Source organism: Myxocyprinus asiaticus, chromosome 11 (assembly GCF_019703515.2).
Source record: "Myxocyprinus asiaticus isolate MX2 ecotype Aquarium Trade chromosome 11, UBuf_Myxa_2, whole genome shotgun sequence".
Classification (NCBI taxonomy): Eukaryota; Metazoa; Chordata; class Actinopteri; order Cypriniformes; family Catostomidae; genus Myxocyprinus; species Myxocyprinus asiaticus.
This window is the reverse complement of record NC_059354.1, coordinates 18,266,655-18,281,202: the sequence shown is the minus strand read 5'-3', so window position 1 is coordinate 18,281,202 and position 14,548 is coordinate 18,266,655. Positions and strand designations below refer to the sequence as shown.

The window sequence follows — 14,548 nt, the reverse complement described above, 5'->3', positions numbered from 1 at the left end:
AGGGCAAATAATTATTTTTAGACAGGGTAGATTAAAAGCATGGCCTTACAGCCACACAGACTTTAGTTGACCTAAATACAAAGCAAAATATTTGGCCGGATTGAGCTTTACCTGCTATGCCCTGTCTCTCTGTCCTCACTCTCCTGCAATATCTGTAAGCTTTTCAACTCTTCCTGCCTCCTGTTAAACTCTTCCTCTTCCTGCTGTATCCGCAAAGCTTCCTGTTGCTCCTCTCTCCTCCTCCATTCCTCCTCTTGAAGCCTCTGTATTTCCTCCTCTCTCTTTCTCTCTTTTTCTTGTCTTCTTCTCTCTTCCTCAAGCCTCCTCAGTTCCTCTTGCCGTCTCCTCTCTTCTTCCTTCCTTCTGATTCTCTCCTCCTCTTCTCTCCTCTGTTTCTCCTCCAGGAGCTGGCGGTAGAGCTGGCGAGCGAGCTGTCCACGGAGGTGTTTCTGGAGAATGATGGCAGCGGAGCGGAAACGCAGGAAGACTTGCCTCCAAAAGTGAGCGCGGTAGTTTTTTTGAATTGTGATGGTGCTGGCCCGGACTTTATTATAGTGTTTTCTGTGAGAGGGACATCATAGATTAAAACACTAATTACACATTTGAGAGCCCTCAAGGCTTTGTATTAATGATTAGTTTATGGGTATATCATAGTAATTACTTAACATAATAGTCTTAAAACTCATTTAAAAAGCATTTAGCCACACAATTCATACATTCAGAATATCAATTAAATTTCTGTCACTATAATACAAAGTACTCCGGCTAGACTGTTATTTGATTGTCATAATAATTGATATTTTATCTATGAGAGCAGCTGCTCCTTCTCAAAATTCCCATAACTTTAGAACATACCACCCACAGCCTCATGTCATCCCAGATATGTATGACTTTTTTTCTTCTGCAGGACAAAAATTTGATTCTTAGAATACTTTTTCTGCTCTGTAGGTCCATACAATTCAAATGAATGGTGGCCAGAATGTTGAAGGTTCAAAAAGCAGATAAAGTCAGCATAAAAGTAATCCAGAATCCAGTTAAATCCATGTCTTCAGAAGTGATATGATATGTGTGGGTGAGAAACAGATCAATATTTAAGTCCTTTTTCACTATAAATCTCCACTTTTGTCCAGTAGGTGGTGATATGCACGAAGAATGTGAATCAGCAAAAAACTAAAGAAGAAGAATGTGAAAGTGGTGATTTATAGTAAAGAAAAAGGACTTTAATATTGATCTCTTTCTCACCCACAACTATTATATCACTTCAGAAGACATGGATTAAACCACTGTCTTAATAGGATTTTTGTAGCTTCAATGTTCTGGCCACCATTCACTTGCATTGTGAGGACCTATAGAGCTGAAACATTCTTCTGAAAATCTTCATTTGTGTTCAGCAGAAGAAAGAAAGTCATACACATCTGGGATGGCATGAGGGAGAGTAAATGATGAGAGAATTTTCATTTTGGGGTGAACTATTTATTTATGAAAAAAAGGTTTGTTAGTTTTTAAATTATGTTCAAAGTTAAGTATTTGGATGCTTTCTGGTTGTCAAACATTAGTTTGAACTGACTTCACACATCCACTAAATATCACTTTTTTGACAGCTTGTTAAAATGCATTGCAAAATGGCAAAGAAAATTTAATTTGTTTTTCCTGAAAACAATTTGTTTCAAGTTGCCACTTGCTTTGATACTTTGCGTTAAATTAACTGACATTCAGACATTTTTAAGAGTGACATTAGCATCTAAAAGTGTCCAAATACTTTTTGTGGCCATTGTAACTAATAGGCCTTTATAATTTTGGGTGAGCACTAAGCTCCCAGGAACCAAAAGTGTGTCTCAGTAGACCCTGTATCCACAAACAGATATTTTGATCTTGCTGTGTTTGATTTATCACAGCATCATCACAGAATCACTGAAACTAAATGTTGCATGCTAATAGCCCACTAAACTTGCAGGAATAACTGAATGACTTATAAAAGCAGCATTAGAATTTATTTACATTGCATGTGTTGAGATTATTGTGCAGTATTCACTGTGTAACAAGAAATTTCTCTCTTGCATGAGGATGTACAAAAGACACTTTTCATGGTAGAACACTAATTTATTTCCCAGTACTTTCATAATGAATCTAATCTGCTTGGTTTTGATCTCAATACACTGATTCACTCAGCGCTGGTAACCCATTCTGCAATGCAAACTTAAAACAGCACTCACATATTCGATTAGAGCAATTCAGCCACTCAAAACAATAAAATGTAACTAAAGTCACTTGTCTTAGGTAACTCACCCAGCCTCACTCAACAGATCATGTTTATACACAAACACATACATGAGGTACTGTATAAACACACTCCCGAGACAATCCCAGACATTCATTGAAACCCACACACACAAAGCAGTACTAACCTTGCCACATAACTTAGTATGTTGGCCCGGATCACCATACCAGCCGCTGTGCGCACCTCCTCTCGCTCCTTCTCCAGCCTTTGCTCCAGAGCTTCTTTTAGGAACACCTGCAGAACATGCACCGAAGAAGAACAAGAAGGAGAGATAGAAGAGGGCAGGTTTAGGTACCTTTTGTGTAACTTTCCAGGCAGTATGAGCACTGCTCTAGTGTTAGGATCAGTAGGCTACAGGCGACAGGGAGCTGAGCTGTGGAGCTCTGCCATTGTGCTGAAACCACAGCTCTCTGATTTCCTGTTACTGCTGCGGCTCGGGCTATTCCAGACAGACTGATGTGCATGAACATAAAGAGAGAGAGAGAGAGAGAGAGAGAGAGGGAGGTGGGGAGGAGGGGGAAAGAGTGGCTCTCCTACAAAGAGCAGGCCACACCCTCAATCTCTCTCTTTCAAAGGCAGGAGACATGAAGGTTTAACCCTTTACTGACTGACGTTGAATGTCAGAACAGAGGCCCCAGGTTCAGAGTTTAAAAGAAGGGAATTAAAGTTAATGATCTGCATAAATGACTTTGGAATGAATAATGTGCAGTCAATACGTTTCCATTCACTTTAAAATGTCGATTTCTGTCATTCTAAAACAAGGATTTGTCTCTTTTAAAATGCCATGAAAACACTTAAGTACTACCAGTTTGATTTTTGCAGAGCAAGATTAACAGACCTAGATAATGTGATTGTAGCTCTGCTTTGTCCAGTATGTGTACACTTTAACCGGACTAAAACTGTCCTCGCCGTTGTGCGCATGCATACTCTGAAAGACAGAAGTGATGCATGATGTATATTTAACACTTCAGCTGACATCCTTCTAATATATGATTACACAATGTGTCATGTTTAATGGGACAGACAGATGAAGACTGTAGCTTGAATGCGCAAAACCTGCCATAGCTTGACTCTAACTGCAAATCTGCTGAACACAAAGGAAGATTTTTTGAAGAATATCTCAGCTCTGTTGGTCCTCACAATGCAAGTGAATGGTGGCCAGAACTCTGAAGGTCCAAATATCACATAAAGGCATCCTAAAAGTAATCCATTCGACTCCAGTGGTTTAATCAATGTCTTCTGAAGCGATCCAATCGGTGTTGGGTGAGAACAAACCAAAATGTAACTCCTTTTTCACTGTACATCTTGCAATTTCAGTCTCTAGGCACGATCATGATTTCAAGCTTGATTACACTTCCTAGTGCTTGATGCATGCACACTATATGAAGTGTAATCGAGCTTGAAATCATGATCACCAAGTAGACTGTGTCAAGATTTTTAGCTATCTCTTAAAGTTAGTTAAGAATCTTAAACAGCATCCAACAAACACAACATCTACTGGAAACCAACTATGCTGGTCTTGTTTGTAGGGATGGCTAATATGAGTACCTGTACATGGTGGTACCATTCCATCAGACTATGAGGATGCTCAGTATAGACTCATTAATTGAGACTGTCACCACAGAGTCAAGAGAAGGGTTCTATCAATTTACAGCAAGACACATGCTCTTGAATACACATACATACATTATACACACAGCATCACGTCTGGCCTCCCAAGGATCTTTTAAGCCGATTGTGAGATTTCCCGGAACGTCAACCCAGATGTTCCTGTAATCACTGACGCACAGCTGTATACACACACACACACACACACACAGAGAAGGAAGTTTCCTCGTCCACATCCTTCCCCCATCCCACGCAAACCCAGAGCCTCGATCTAGGGAACACACTTCCTCAACACACAATCAGCATGGATATAATTACATACAGATTGTTTCGAGCGAGGAAACACAATCTCAGCCCCCTCTCTGATACCCCCTTCCCTCACCTTCGCCTCAAATCTCACACTCACAAAAACACACATACAAAACCCAGTGTCGCCACTCAAGAAAACATGAGAAAGGTGAAAACACATACGCACACACACACACACTCATAAATCAAGCCTTGAAAGGGTTGTCACACTTCAGACCATGATAATAACCACAGCAGATTGTCCAACACGTCCAGCAATGGCAGACAGTCACAGGTCAATATACGGATCTCTGATTGTCAACTGATATGTTATCCAAATCTTCATGGATTCCATTAAAACAACACTAACATGTTTTCAAAAGCAGGAATACATTAAACTGAATTTACAAGAGAGTGTATTTATATAGCAACATGAAATGCATATTACATATGTGGAACATATGGGTATACTCTGATCAAATAACTACCATACATCTCTGCCTGGTCTTTCGTGTGGTGTGTTTGATCTTGTTCTCAGTGCTGCTTATATCACTTGATGTCACCCTTCAATGACACTGGTCTTGACTGTGATTCTGTCATATACTGTACATGTAACAGATCTCTTGTCTTTTCTCTAGATTTTGGATGGATTAAGACAAAGAGGATTCAAAGTCACCCATTCCCAACCTGAAAGGAGAAACCAAGCAGGATACGAATGGTTTTACTCTAATTCTAGCTTTTCGATGCGAGTGTGGGATAGATAATTGTGCCAGTCCTCCAGAAAAGACCAGATTACCCTGTGCTAATCCAGGCTGGTTTAAACTGTGTCCTAACCAGGCACGACACTTTGAAGTTACGACAAGCAATTGGTCTGTCCACACTGAACGTGAAACTGCTGAAAAACTATGATCTATGAGCAACTGTATTTTGCCATATTATCTTTGAAGATATCTTCCAGTAAGAGTCAGCATGGAATGGTTCATCATGCCAGCTTCTGTCATGAGGTCACCAGCTTTCATTGGGTCCATTGCTGTTCAGATCAGAAGGTTAATTATCAAGTACTTGAGTATGATGGTATGATAGGAGTAGTCTTGCAGAGCAGTGAATGTTATAGGTTAAAGTAGCTGACCTTGAGTACACTGGTGCTCTGATGCGCTGAGAACAAATTGGAGCTGGTCAGCCCTGTCCCCTCCACAGAACAATGAGGCTATTTTACAGCAAAACAATTTGTAAAGCATGACTCTATTCAGCAGTGTGCGTATTTGAATTAATTTGTCAGTGTCTTTATGTATGTGTGTGTGGGAGACAACAAGAGAAAGTGACATTCTAGGATAAAGCGAAATTATGTATTTATGTATTCAAACCATCTATTGAGACTGTGATGAATGCAGATGAACGGTATTTGCATTGCTTGGCACTTACATATGATTTTTTCTATGATATTACTATTAAATGGCAGATTTGTTTCAGCAGTACCCATCCATACAGATATACTTTCTGAATCTATTATTACACGCCTCTCTGGAATACTTGATTCTGATTGGTCTATCACTGCATATTGCGTCAAATTTGAATGGCTGTTAAACTGTATAACTGAAAATCCTAGGCAACTGATTTCCTACAAAGCTGTGCTAGTTTCATGACTGTTCATGTTTCTTCTCACAAAATTAAATCAATCAATTAATCAGCAATTCCATTCCATATCAGTATTTCCATTGGCTTATTTGGTCTGTAGGTAACCATGTAATAAGCAGGAAATACAGTATAATATACAGTCAGTAATATAGTCATTTACTCCACTTCCCTATCAAACCAGCTTTGGCTGGTTAAAGCAACAAAGTTATTTTTGCAGTAATGACCAGCTGACTGTACGTTATCCCGTTATTATTAACACTTTACAATAAGGTTCCATTTGTTAATATTGTTAATGCTTCAGGTACCATGAACAAACAATTAGCAATATTTTTTACAGCATTTGTTAATCTTTGTTAATGTTAGTTAATAAAAATACAATTGTTCGTTGTTAGTTCATGTTAGTTCATAATGTTATAAAACTTTTGATTTTAAAAATGTGTTAGTATATGTTGAAATTAACATTAACTAACATTAATAATGCTGTAGAAGTATTGTTCATTGTTAGTTCATGTTCACTAATGTTGTTAACCAATGTTAACAAATGGAACCTTTGTAAAGTGTTACCATTATTCCTTACCATAGCACAGCTTTTTGCAACATCGATATTGTGCATTTACAAATCCTAACTGTGTGCTGAAGTCATCTCAATGTTCAGTTTGAATTGCCTTTCTTTCATAATGACCCACACAGTATCTCGTAACCGCAAAGAGCATTGACAGGTCATCACTGTCCATCTCAAGTTATTTGATATATGAGAGATTTTCTCTGCTCCAACAAACCAAACCTAAACAAATTTAATCACGGTAACACTGCATTAAGTGACCATCAAGCTAACAATGCGAACCCAGATAAGGAGATATCTAAACTGGCTCTCAGGAAAACCAGAACCCACAAAACCCCGACGGAAATAACACAGAGCATGCTGGAATCAATTAATTTAAAGAAAAGTGGTCTGAATCAAAGGACACAAGAATGTCTTTTATTTACACTGCCTTCCTGTTCCTGAGAAACATCAGAGCTCCTCTTACTGTAAAAACAGCCCGAGTGAACTGCTGCATATAATGTGTGGCAGAGACTGACCAAGGAAAGTGAATAATTGACTGATTACAAGATAAGAATGAATGGACACTGTTGAACAGAGAACAGAAAGTGTTATTTTCAGAGCGCCTGTGCTACTGTTGCCAAACGGCCTTAAAGTGCTCTGCTCTCATTTCAGGCCCGGCCGATCGGGATGAGTCATTTCATTAGAGTAAGGGATCACAAGGCACCCGACCAAGATGTGGAGGGTTTTTGAGGTGGGGGATGGGAGCCGTGAAAGAACAAGAAGGAAAGAGGAAGAGACAGAGAAACCAGCAAGAGATGGACAAAAGCCCCAATGACAAACTAAAAGTGTTGCAAAAAATACCATGTAACTACATTTTGCCTAACTTTGACGTTGGCTTGATAAAGCTTGGCCTGAAATTCACTATAAACCCACATGCTATTGTATTTTCATTCCTCAAACAAGGGCATTCACATGCTAAGCCTGTAGGGGAAATTCTAAAAACAGCAGATTCATGAGAGAAGATACTGTAACAAGCGCTTGGAGAAACAACTGTAATGGGAACATCAGATAGGGATGTGTTACACTGGTGTAACAAGAGAGAAGTTGTTTCGGGTCAGTATTAGTTTTACTCTTTACTGTATGGCTTGCTATGGGTTAACATCTTTTTAACCCAGGGTTGAAAAAAGGTTGAAAAGCCCAAAAGTCTGTATTGTATTTTCTTGTTCCTTCTCATTTACATTTAGGCTTTCAAATCATTCATTTGACTCTCTCAACACTTTCTTTAAGTTACTTTAGTTTAAAATGTAAAAAACTGGTGGATGCCAAGAGACCATCCCAGTGCATGTTTATGTGGAGTTACGAACACAAACCTTATCAGGTTACCTGAAATCCTCTCCATGCAGAAAACTTAGCAAATGTCAGGGATCAACCCACAGACTGAATAAATGTCAAGTTCAATATGAGAGAGAAAGAGCTTTTATCTAAAGCTTTTGCACTCTTTACCTTTTTCACAGAGGTCTCAGCACAGATAATTTCAATTGCCACTTAGAGGTGCCTATCAGGGATTCCACATTATAAGTCAAGGTGGCGTGAAAGCACGTATACATGTGTGTGAACATACAGAATGTGTTAATTTTGGAACCACACCTTAGTCTTTCCCAACTGCCACTCTTTCTTTGTGACATCATACTTCGTAAGCAGATCTGCACATTTCTTCCTCTCATCCACTGCGTGGTTTTTGTCCCTCAAGATCATTGTGTATCTGCAGAGGAAGTGGGCACAGCTTGAACACATACACACATTCCACTCATTTTACTGTAAGAGAACCATGTACCCATTAAACATTCTCACATTCAGTAAAAAAAGGAAAGAAAACTTCCATGGTATTGTTCATTAAAGGAATATTCTGGTTTCAATACAAGTTAAGGTCAAATGACAGCATTTGTTTCATAATATTGATTACCAAAAAAAAATTTAGTTTGACTCGTCTCTCCTTTTCTTTAAAAACAGCAAAAATCGGGGCCTGAGTAGCTCAGCGAGTATTGACGCTGACTACCACCCCTGGAGTCGCGAGTTCGAATCCAGGGCGTGCTCAGTGACTCCAGCCAGGTCACCTAAGCAACCAAATTGGCCCGGTTGCTAGGGAGGGTAGAGTCACATGGGGTAACCTCCTCGTGGTCGCTATAATGTGGTTCTCCCTCTCGGTGGGGAGCGTGGTGAGTTGAGCGTGGATGCCACGGAGAATAGCGTGGGCCTCCACACGTGCTATGTCTCCACGGTGACACGCTCAACAAACCACGTGATAAGATGCGTTCATAAAACTCATGTATTATTTGAGCTGTAAAGTTATTTAAATTGTCATTTTTACAATCATTTTAGGGTTTGTTGATATTACATCATCATGGCAATGAACTTAGTGATTTTATAACACTAAATTCATGTTTACACGAATATTGTTTATGTCTTGTGGCAAACTTTTGAAACAGTGAGTATTTTAACATTCAAAAATTGCCCTCATTCACTTCCATTGTAAGTGCCTCACTGAAACCTCGATTTTTGCTTTTTTTTAATGAAAAGGAGGGGCAAGTCAAAGTAAATTTTTGTGGTAATCAACATTATGCCACAAATGCTGTAGATTGAGCTTAACTTGTATTGAACCCAGAATATTCCTTTAAGATTCAAAGGACATAAACTTTAGCTTTCCAAAATTGGGCATGTGGACCAGATCTTGTGCTCCAAATTGTCAGTATTTCGCTGGACTCTCGGAGATTTTGTGATGTTTTCTTAGCTGTATCTCTCACCGGCTGAGGAAGTCATGGAAGGTTCTCCGTACAGGAAAACCTGCTCTACGGATCTTCACTGTCTCCAGCATTCCAGAGTAACGCAGCTGATTCAGAACCACATCTGTGTCAAATTTATTTGCGTTCTGGATGAAAACAGAAAGAGATATCCATCAGCAATGACATCAAATGGCTGTACTGAATGTTTATCGGATACGAATGGATCAGTATTCAACAATTCAACTTTTTTTATGTTTACATATTTTCTTCAATCCTATTTTTTCTATACAGAGACAAATGTAATTCCCTTAACCTAAAAATAACTCAAAGTGACTCTTTGTTTGGGGCCTGGGTAGCTCAGCGAGTAAAGACGCTGACTACCACTCCTGGAGTCACGAATTCAAATCCAGGGTGTGCTAAGTGAATCCAGTCAGGTCAAGCAACCAAATTGGCCCGGTAGAGTCACATGGGGTAACCTCCTTGTGGTCACTATAATGTGGTTCTCACTCTTGGTGGGGCGCATGGTGAGTTGTGCATGGATGCCGTGGAGAATAGCATGAAGCCTCCACACGTGCTATGTCTCCACGGTAATGCACTCAACAAGCCACGTGATAAGACGCGCGGATTGACGGTCTCAGATGCAGAGGCAACTGAGATTCGTCCTCCTCCACCCGGATTGAGGGAGTCACTACGCCACCACGAGGACTTAGAGTGCATTGGGAATTGGGCATTCCAAATTGGGGAAAAAAGGGGGAGAAAAAAATAAATAAAAAAGTGACTCATTGTTTGAGCATCCTTACCAGGTCTATATCTGTTTGAAAACAGTGATTTTTTTTTTGTTGCAATTACATCTGTTGATGTAGAAATGACCTACTTCAGCTTTAAAGTCAACATCAAACAAGCGTTTGCAACCCATTTTTACCTCTGTAATGTGATGTATTACCAACTAAAACAGGACATTCGACACTTTCGTGAAATTTCGAGAATCATGACATTTTGGTATCATGACAACCATAATAATGTGCACAGATGAACTGAGCACAATGATGCCAGAAAACTGTATTAAGAAAGTAAATATGGTACATTTTGATTTCATGTCGACTTTAACCATGAGTTAGGGTGAGAAAACATACAGTAGATGCTTCTTTCTATTTATCTGTCTAGATTTAATTAGTCATATAAAGAAAAAAAGATGGCTGTGGGCAGAAAGAAGCAGGTCAAATGCCATCCCCAGTTATTTGGAATTAATTATCTCTATTGTGCGAGGTGTTGCATCATGCTCAGTGGCTGGATCAGTAACGTCAGTGCCTGGTGTTCAGCTGCTCCCGCAGTGTCCTGTATCATTAGCCCTTTTGATGACTGTGTTAAGGAGCAGGGCTCATTGTTGGTGGCCTGGACATCTGGTGTGGCTTAATATAACACAGAAAGAACACAGCATTCCACTCTTGTATTCTGCCATGTTCCTCATTTCAGCCAACACACTCTGAACTGAAATCATAATGTTAGGCTGATTCAAACGCAGGCAGAGGTGCATGTCTATTTCTGGCTATTGTGGGTAATTTGGACAAAAGTAGGGAAGAGGTTAAGGAACGGAGGGTGAGCAGCAATAAACCTGGGTCACCTAGAAGTCATTCACAAAGCATGTCACTTATATAATGTGACACATTTCCAGGCAAAACAGAATATTCATCAGAAAATAATGCAGGGCAGGAGTTGTCCATCAGGATTTGATTGGATCATTATAAGTGAGCTAGATATTATTGGTTAAAGGGATAGTTCACCCAAAAATGAAACTTCTCTCATTTACTTACCCTCGTGCCATCCCAGATGTGTATGACTTTCTTTCTTCTTCTGAAAGAAACAAACATATTTAGAAGAATATCTACAGAACATCTGTAGGTCCTCACAATGCAAGTGAATTGTAGCCAAAACTTTGAAGCTCCAAAAAGCACATAAAGGCAGCATAAATGTAATCCACAAGACTCCAGTGGTTAAATCCATGTCTTCAGAAGCTAAATGATAAGTATGGATGAGAAACAGATCAATATTTAAGTCCTTTTTTACTATAAATCAGTACTTTCACTTCCACATTTTTATTCTTTCGTTTTTTGGCAATTCGCATTTTTCGTGCATACTGGATGGGGCTGGTCAAAGGTGGAAATTTATAATAAAAAAGGACTTTGACTTAATTGATCTGTTTTTCACCCGCACCAATCATATCGCTTTCGAAGACATGGATTTAACCAATGGAGTCGTATAGATTACTTTTATGTTGCCTTTATTTGCTTTTTGGAGTTTCAGATTTTTGGTCACTATTCAGTTACATTGTATGGAACTACCGAGTTGAGATATTCTTCTAAAAATCTTAGTTTGTGTTCTGCTGAAGAAAGGAAGTCATACACATCTGGGATCACATGAGGGTGAGTACATGATGAGAGAACTTTCATTTTTGAGTGAACTATTCCTTTAAACGAATAGTTTAAACTTATTTATTTACTTACTTTTTTACGTGGATCATAAAAGGAGATGTTTAATGAGTATCTTGGTCCGTCTTTTCAGGCTGTTGGTTGTTCCTCACAAAACAACTTTGGAATATGACACATGATTCGAATGGAATACTTTAATGGCACTTTTGGGTTCTTTTTTAAGTTTTGGACTATCCACTACAATTGTATTGAAAAGTTGGACCAGGATATTTATTAAAACATCTTTTGTGTTCAGCAGAAGTAAAAAAGTCACACTGGTTTGGAACGTGTGAGTAAATTATGACATAATGTTAATTTGTGGGTAAACAATCCCTTTAGTATGATCTTTTCCCACCTGCAAGGTTATGTTACGTCAGTAGAAAAATTATTTCAGAAGCATTTTAATCTACCACCAAAGGCAAACATTGCCAAAGAGAATTGCAAAAATAGTGACTGTTTTCAAACAGGAACACTTCCCCATCTGTCATTGGTCAAACAGATAGACCTGCCCTAAACTCACTGTGTCAGGTAGGTTGGGATACTCAAACAAACAGCGATGTTTTGAAAGTGTCACAGAGACACAACGTTTACACTTTTGTGGAAATAAACCTACAAATTACTTACTTATAGTTGTCCCTACATATTAAGCAGGGATTTTATGTTGTCTTTTAAGGGGTCCAGAGTAGGGTGATATGATCAAAGGATCACTGTGGTGTATAGTAAACGAATAAAAAGGTGTGGCAGGCAGAGCGCCAGATGAGGCCGCAGCCGTGATTCCCCTCCCTGAGGACAACTATCAACAATACAATAACCCCATCGGCAGCTCTGTGCCAACCTGATTCTCTGCCAACTCTACAAATCAATTCAGTCAGAATCATTCCTGTAATATGGCAGCTCAAATGAACGTTATTACTGCTTGATTGTATCATATAATGAAGGGCAGACGCTGTCTCTGGCTTTTTGTGATCTTTTCTGCTATCTCTACATTCCTCTGCCACAGGGCAGGAGTGTGATACTGCTCTCACTACCGCTGAAGCGGATAGCCGTGACCTCTGACCCCAGCGCAGGCGGGTTTGAGTTGGAGGAATGTGCTGGCTGTGTGGATGGGCCGCTCCGCTCTGAGCAGACCAGCACAAAGAGACTCTATTTACAGAACGCAGAAAGAACACTAGAGAACACTCTATTCTCAGAGCACTTGCTGGCTGTACAGTTTCTTCTCACATTGAGATACTTCCACATTTGAGTTCTTGTGATAGTATGAGGGGGATTTTACCTTAAAGGGATAGTTCACCCTAGAAAAAAGAAAATTCTGTCATCTTTTTACTCATCCTCATGTCGTTTTAAACCTTTATGAGTTCCTTTCTGCCATGGAACACAAAAAGAGTTGTTAGGAAGAATATCAGCCTCAGTCACCATTCATTTATACTGTGTGAAAACATAATTCGGGAGGACCAAATCGCATTCATGCTTCTGCATATGCAAACTTGGAACCGATGCAATTTGGTGTCACTGACGTCAAACACTCAATTGAGATTTGAGAGCTACAGAACGTATATGGCGATATGAAAGATTATCAACAAATAATTACTTCTGTTCCCCAAACAAAGCTATCAGATGTCTTCAGAAGACTTGGAAAATAGCACACAAGTCTTATGGACTACTTTTATCATTCTTGTATGGTGGTTTTTGTCCTTTTTGGAGCTTGACTGCCCCTAGTCACTGTATGTTTGCATTGTATGGAAATGAGCAGCATGCACATTCTTCAAAATGTATCCTTTGTCGTTCCATGGAAGACAGAAAGTCATACGAGTTTAGATTGACATGAAGGTGAGATTTGGAGGTGTTTTATTGTCTGTTTGACTAAATAAGGATAACAAAATATTATTAGCATGTAATAAGAAGACAGAGATGAAAAACTACCAATTTATGTTTCAATCCTACCTTCTCCATGTTGGGTTTGATGCAGCGTACAAAGAAAGGGTTGGAGGCACTTAAAGTAGCCATCAGTGCATGAAGGGAATCCTAAAACACACAGACGACATGCAGTCACAATACCGCTAAATCACACATCTGCATAGCAAATTAAAACCTCGAAAACCGCTGTGCAGCAATCACAGCTGCTATTTACTTGTCCGTCCCTCATCTCCTGGTGAAGAGGGCAAATACAGGCAGTGACAGGGTCAGTATTTACCCAGTCACATCAAGGACCCTTCAACCTGGCACGCTGACCCACAGCCTCAGACTGAGAGGCTCCAGCCCGGCTTTAATGACAGGGGAACAGGGGAACATGCACGGACCCTGTCGAACCCTTGTGCCTGGTTTTCGGGTAATCCCCTGGCTTTAAGAGCCACAGTACAAGGGCAACTGCCAAATCCCCTGTACGGCAGTTATGACATGCAAAGCCCTGTAACCCCGCAAAGCAGCAGATACACAGGGACATAGACAAAGGGGATAAAACACACATAGAAACAGAAGTGCAGAAAAATAAACAAAAATTCTGCAAGGTTTACACTTAGAGTGGCCACAAAAATATTTAGATAATTTTGGAAACAATTAAAAATGCATGAATTTCATTGTACTATATAACAAAATATCAAGCTCAAGTGATGCTAGACCTTTTCTCAGAACTTACATTACTTTTCTTTGCCATTTTTGCATTTACTATTAAAGAGAAATGAAAATTCTCGTATCATTTACTCCCCCTTGTGCCATCCCAGATGTGTATGACTCTCTTTCTTCTGCAGAACAAAATGAAGATTTTTAGAAGAATATCTCAGCTCTGTAGGTCCTCACAATGCAAGTGAATGGTGACCAGAACTTTGAATCGGCAAAACGCACATAAAGTCAGCGTAAAAATAACCCATACGACTCCAGTGGTTAAATCCATATCTTCAGAAGCGATATGATATGTGTGGGTGAGAAAAATATCATAGATTTACCCACTGGAGTC

The 14,548-nt window shown here is 39.5% G+C and overlaps 1 protein-coding gene across 1 annotated transcript in view; it reads right to left on the bottom strand.

Moving 5' to 3' along the window:
* Window positions 1-14,548, bottom strand: part of LOC127447974 (unconventional myosin-X-like) — a 118,811-nt gene that overhangs the window by 28,584 nt on the left and 75,679 nt on the right. Inside the window, exons 18-22 of the mRNA XM_051710246.1 lie at window positions 13,540-13,620; window positions 9,155-9,279; window positions 8,001-8,115; window positions 2,406-2,512; window positions 112-561 (exon numbers count right to left, since the gene is read on the bottom strand). Of these exons, the coding sequence (XP_051566206.1) occupies window positions 112-561; window positions 2,406-2,512; window positions 8,001-8,115; window positions 9,155-9,279; window positions 13,540-13,620 (878 nt within the window). The remainder of the gene's footprint in view (window positions 1-111; window positions 562-2,405; window positions 2,513-8,000; window positions 8,116-9,154; window positions 9,280-13,539; window positions 13,621-14,548) is intronic.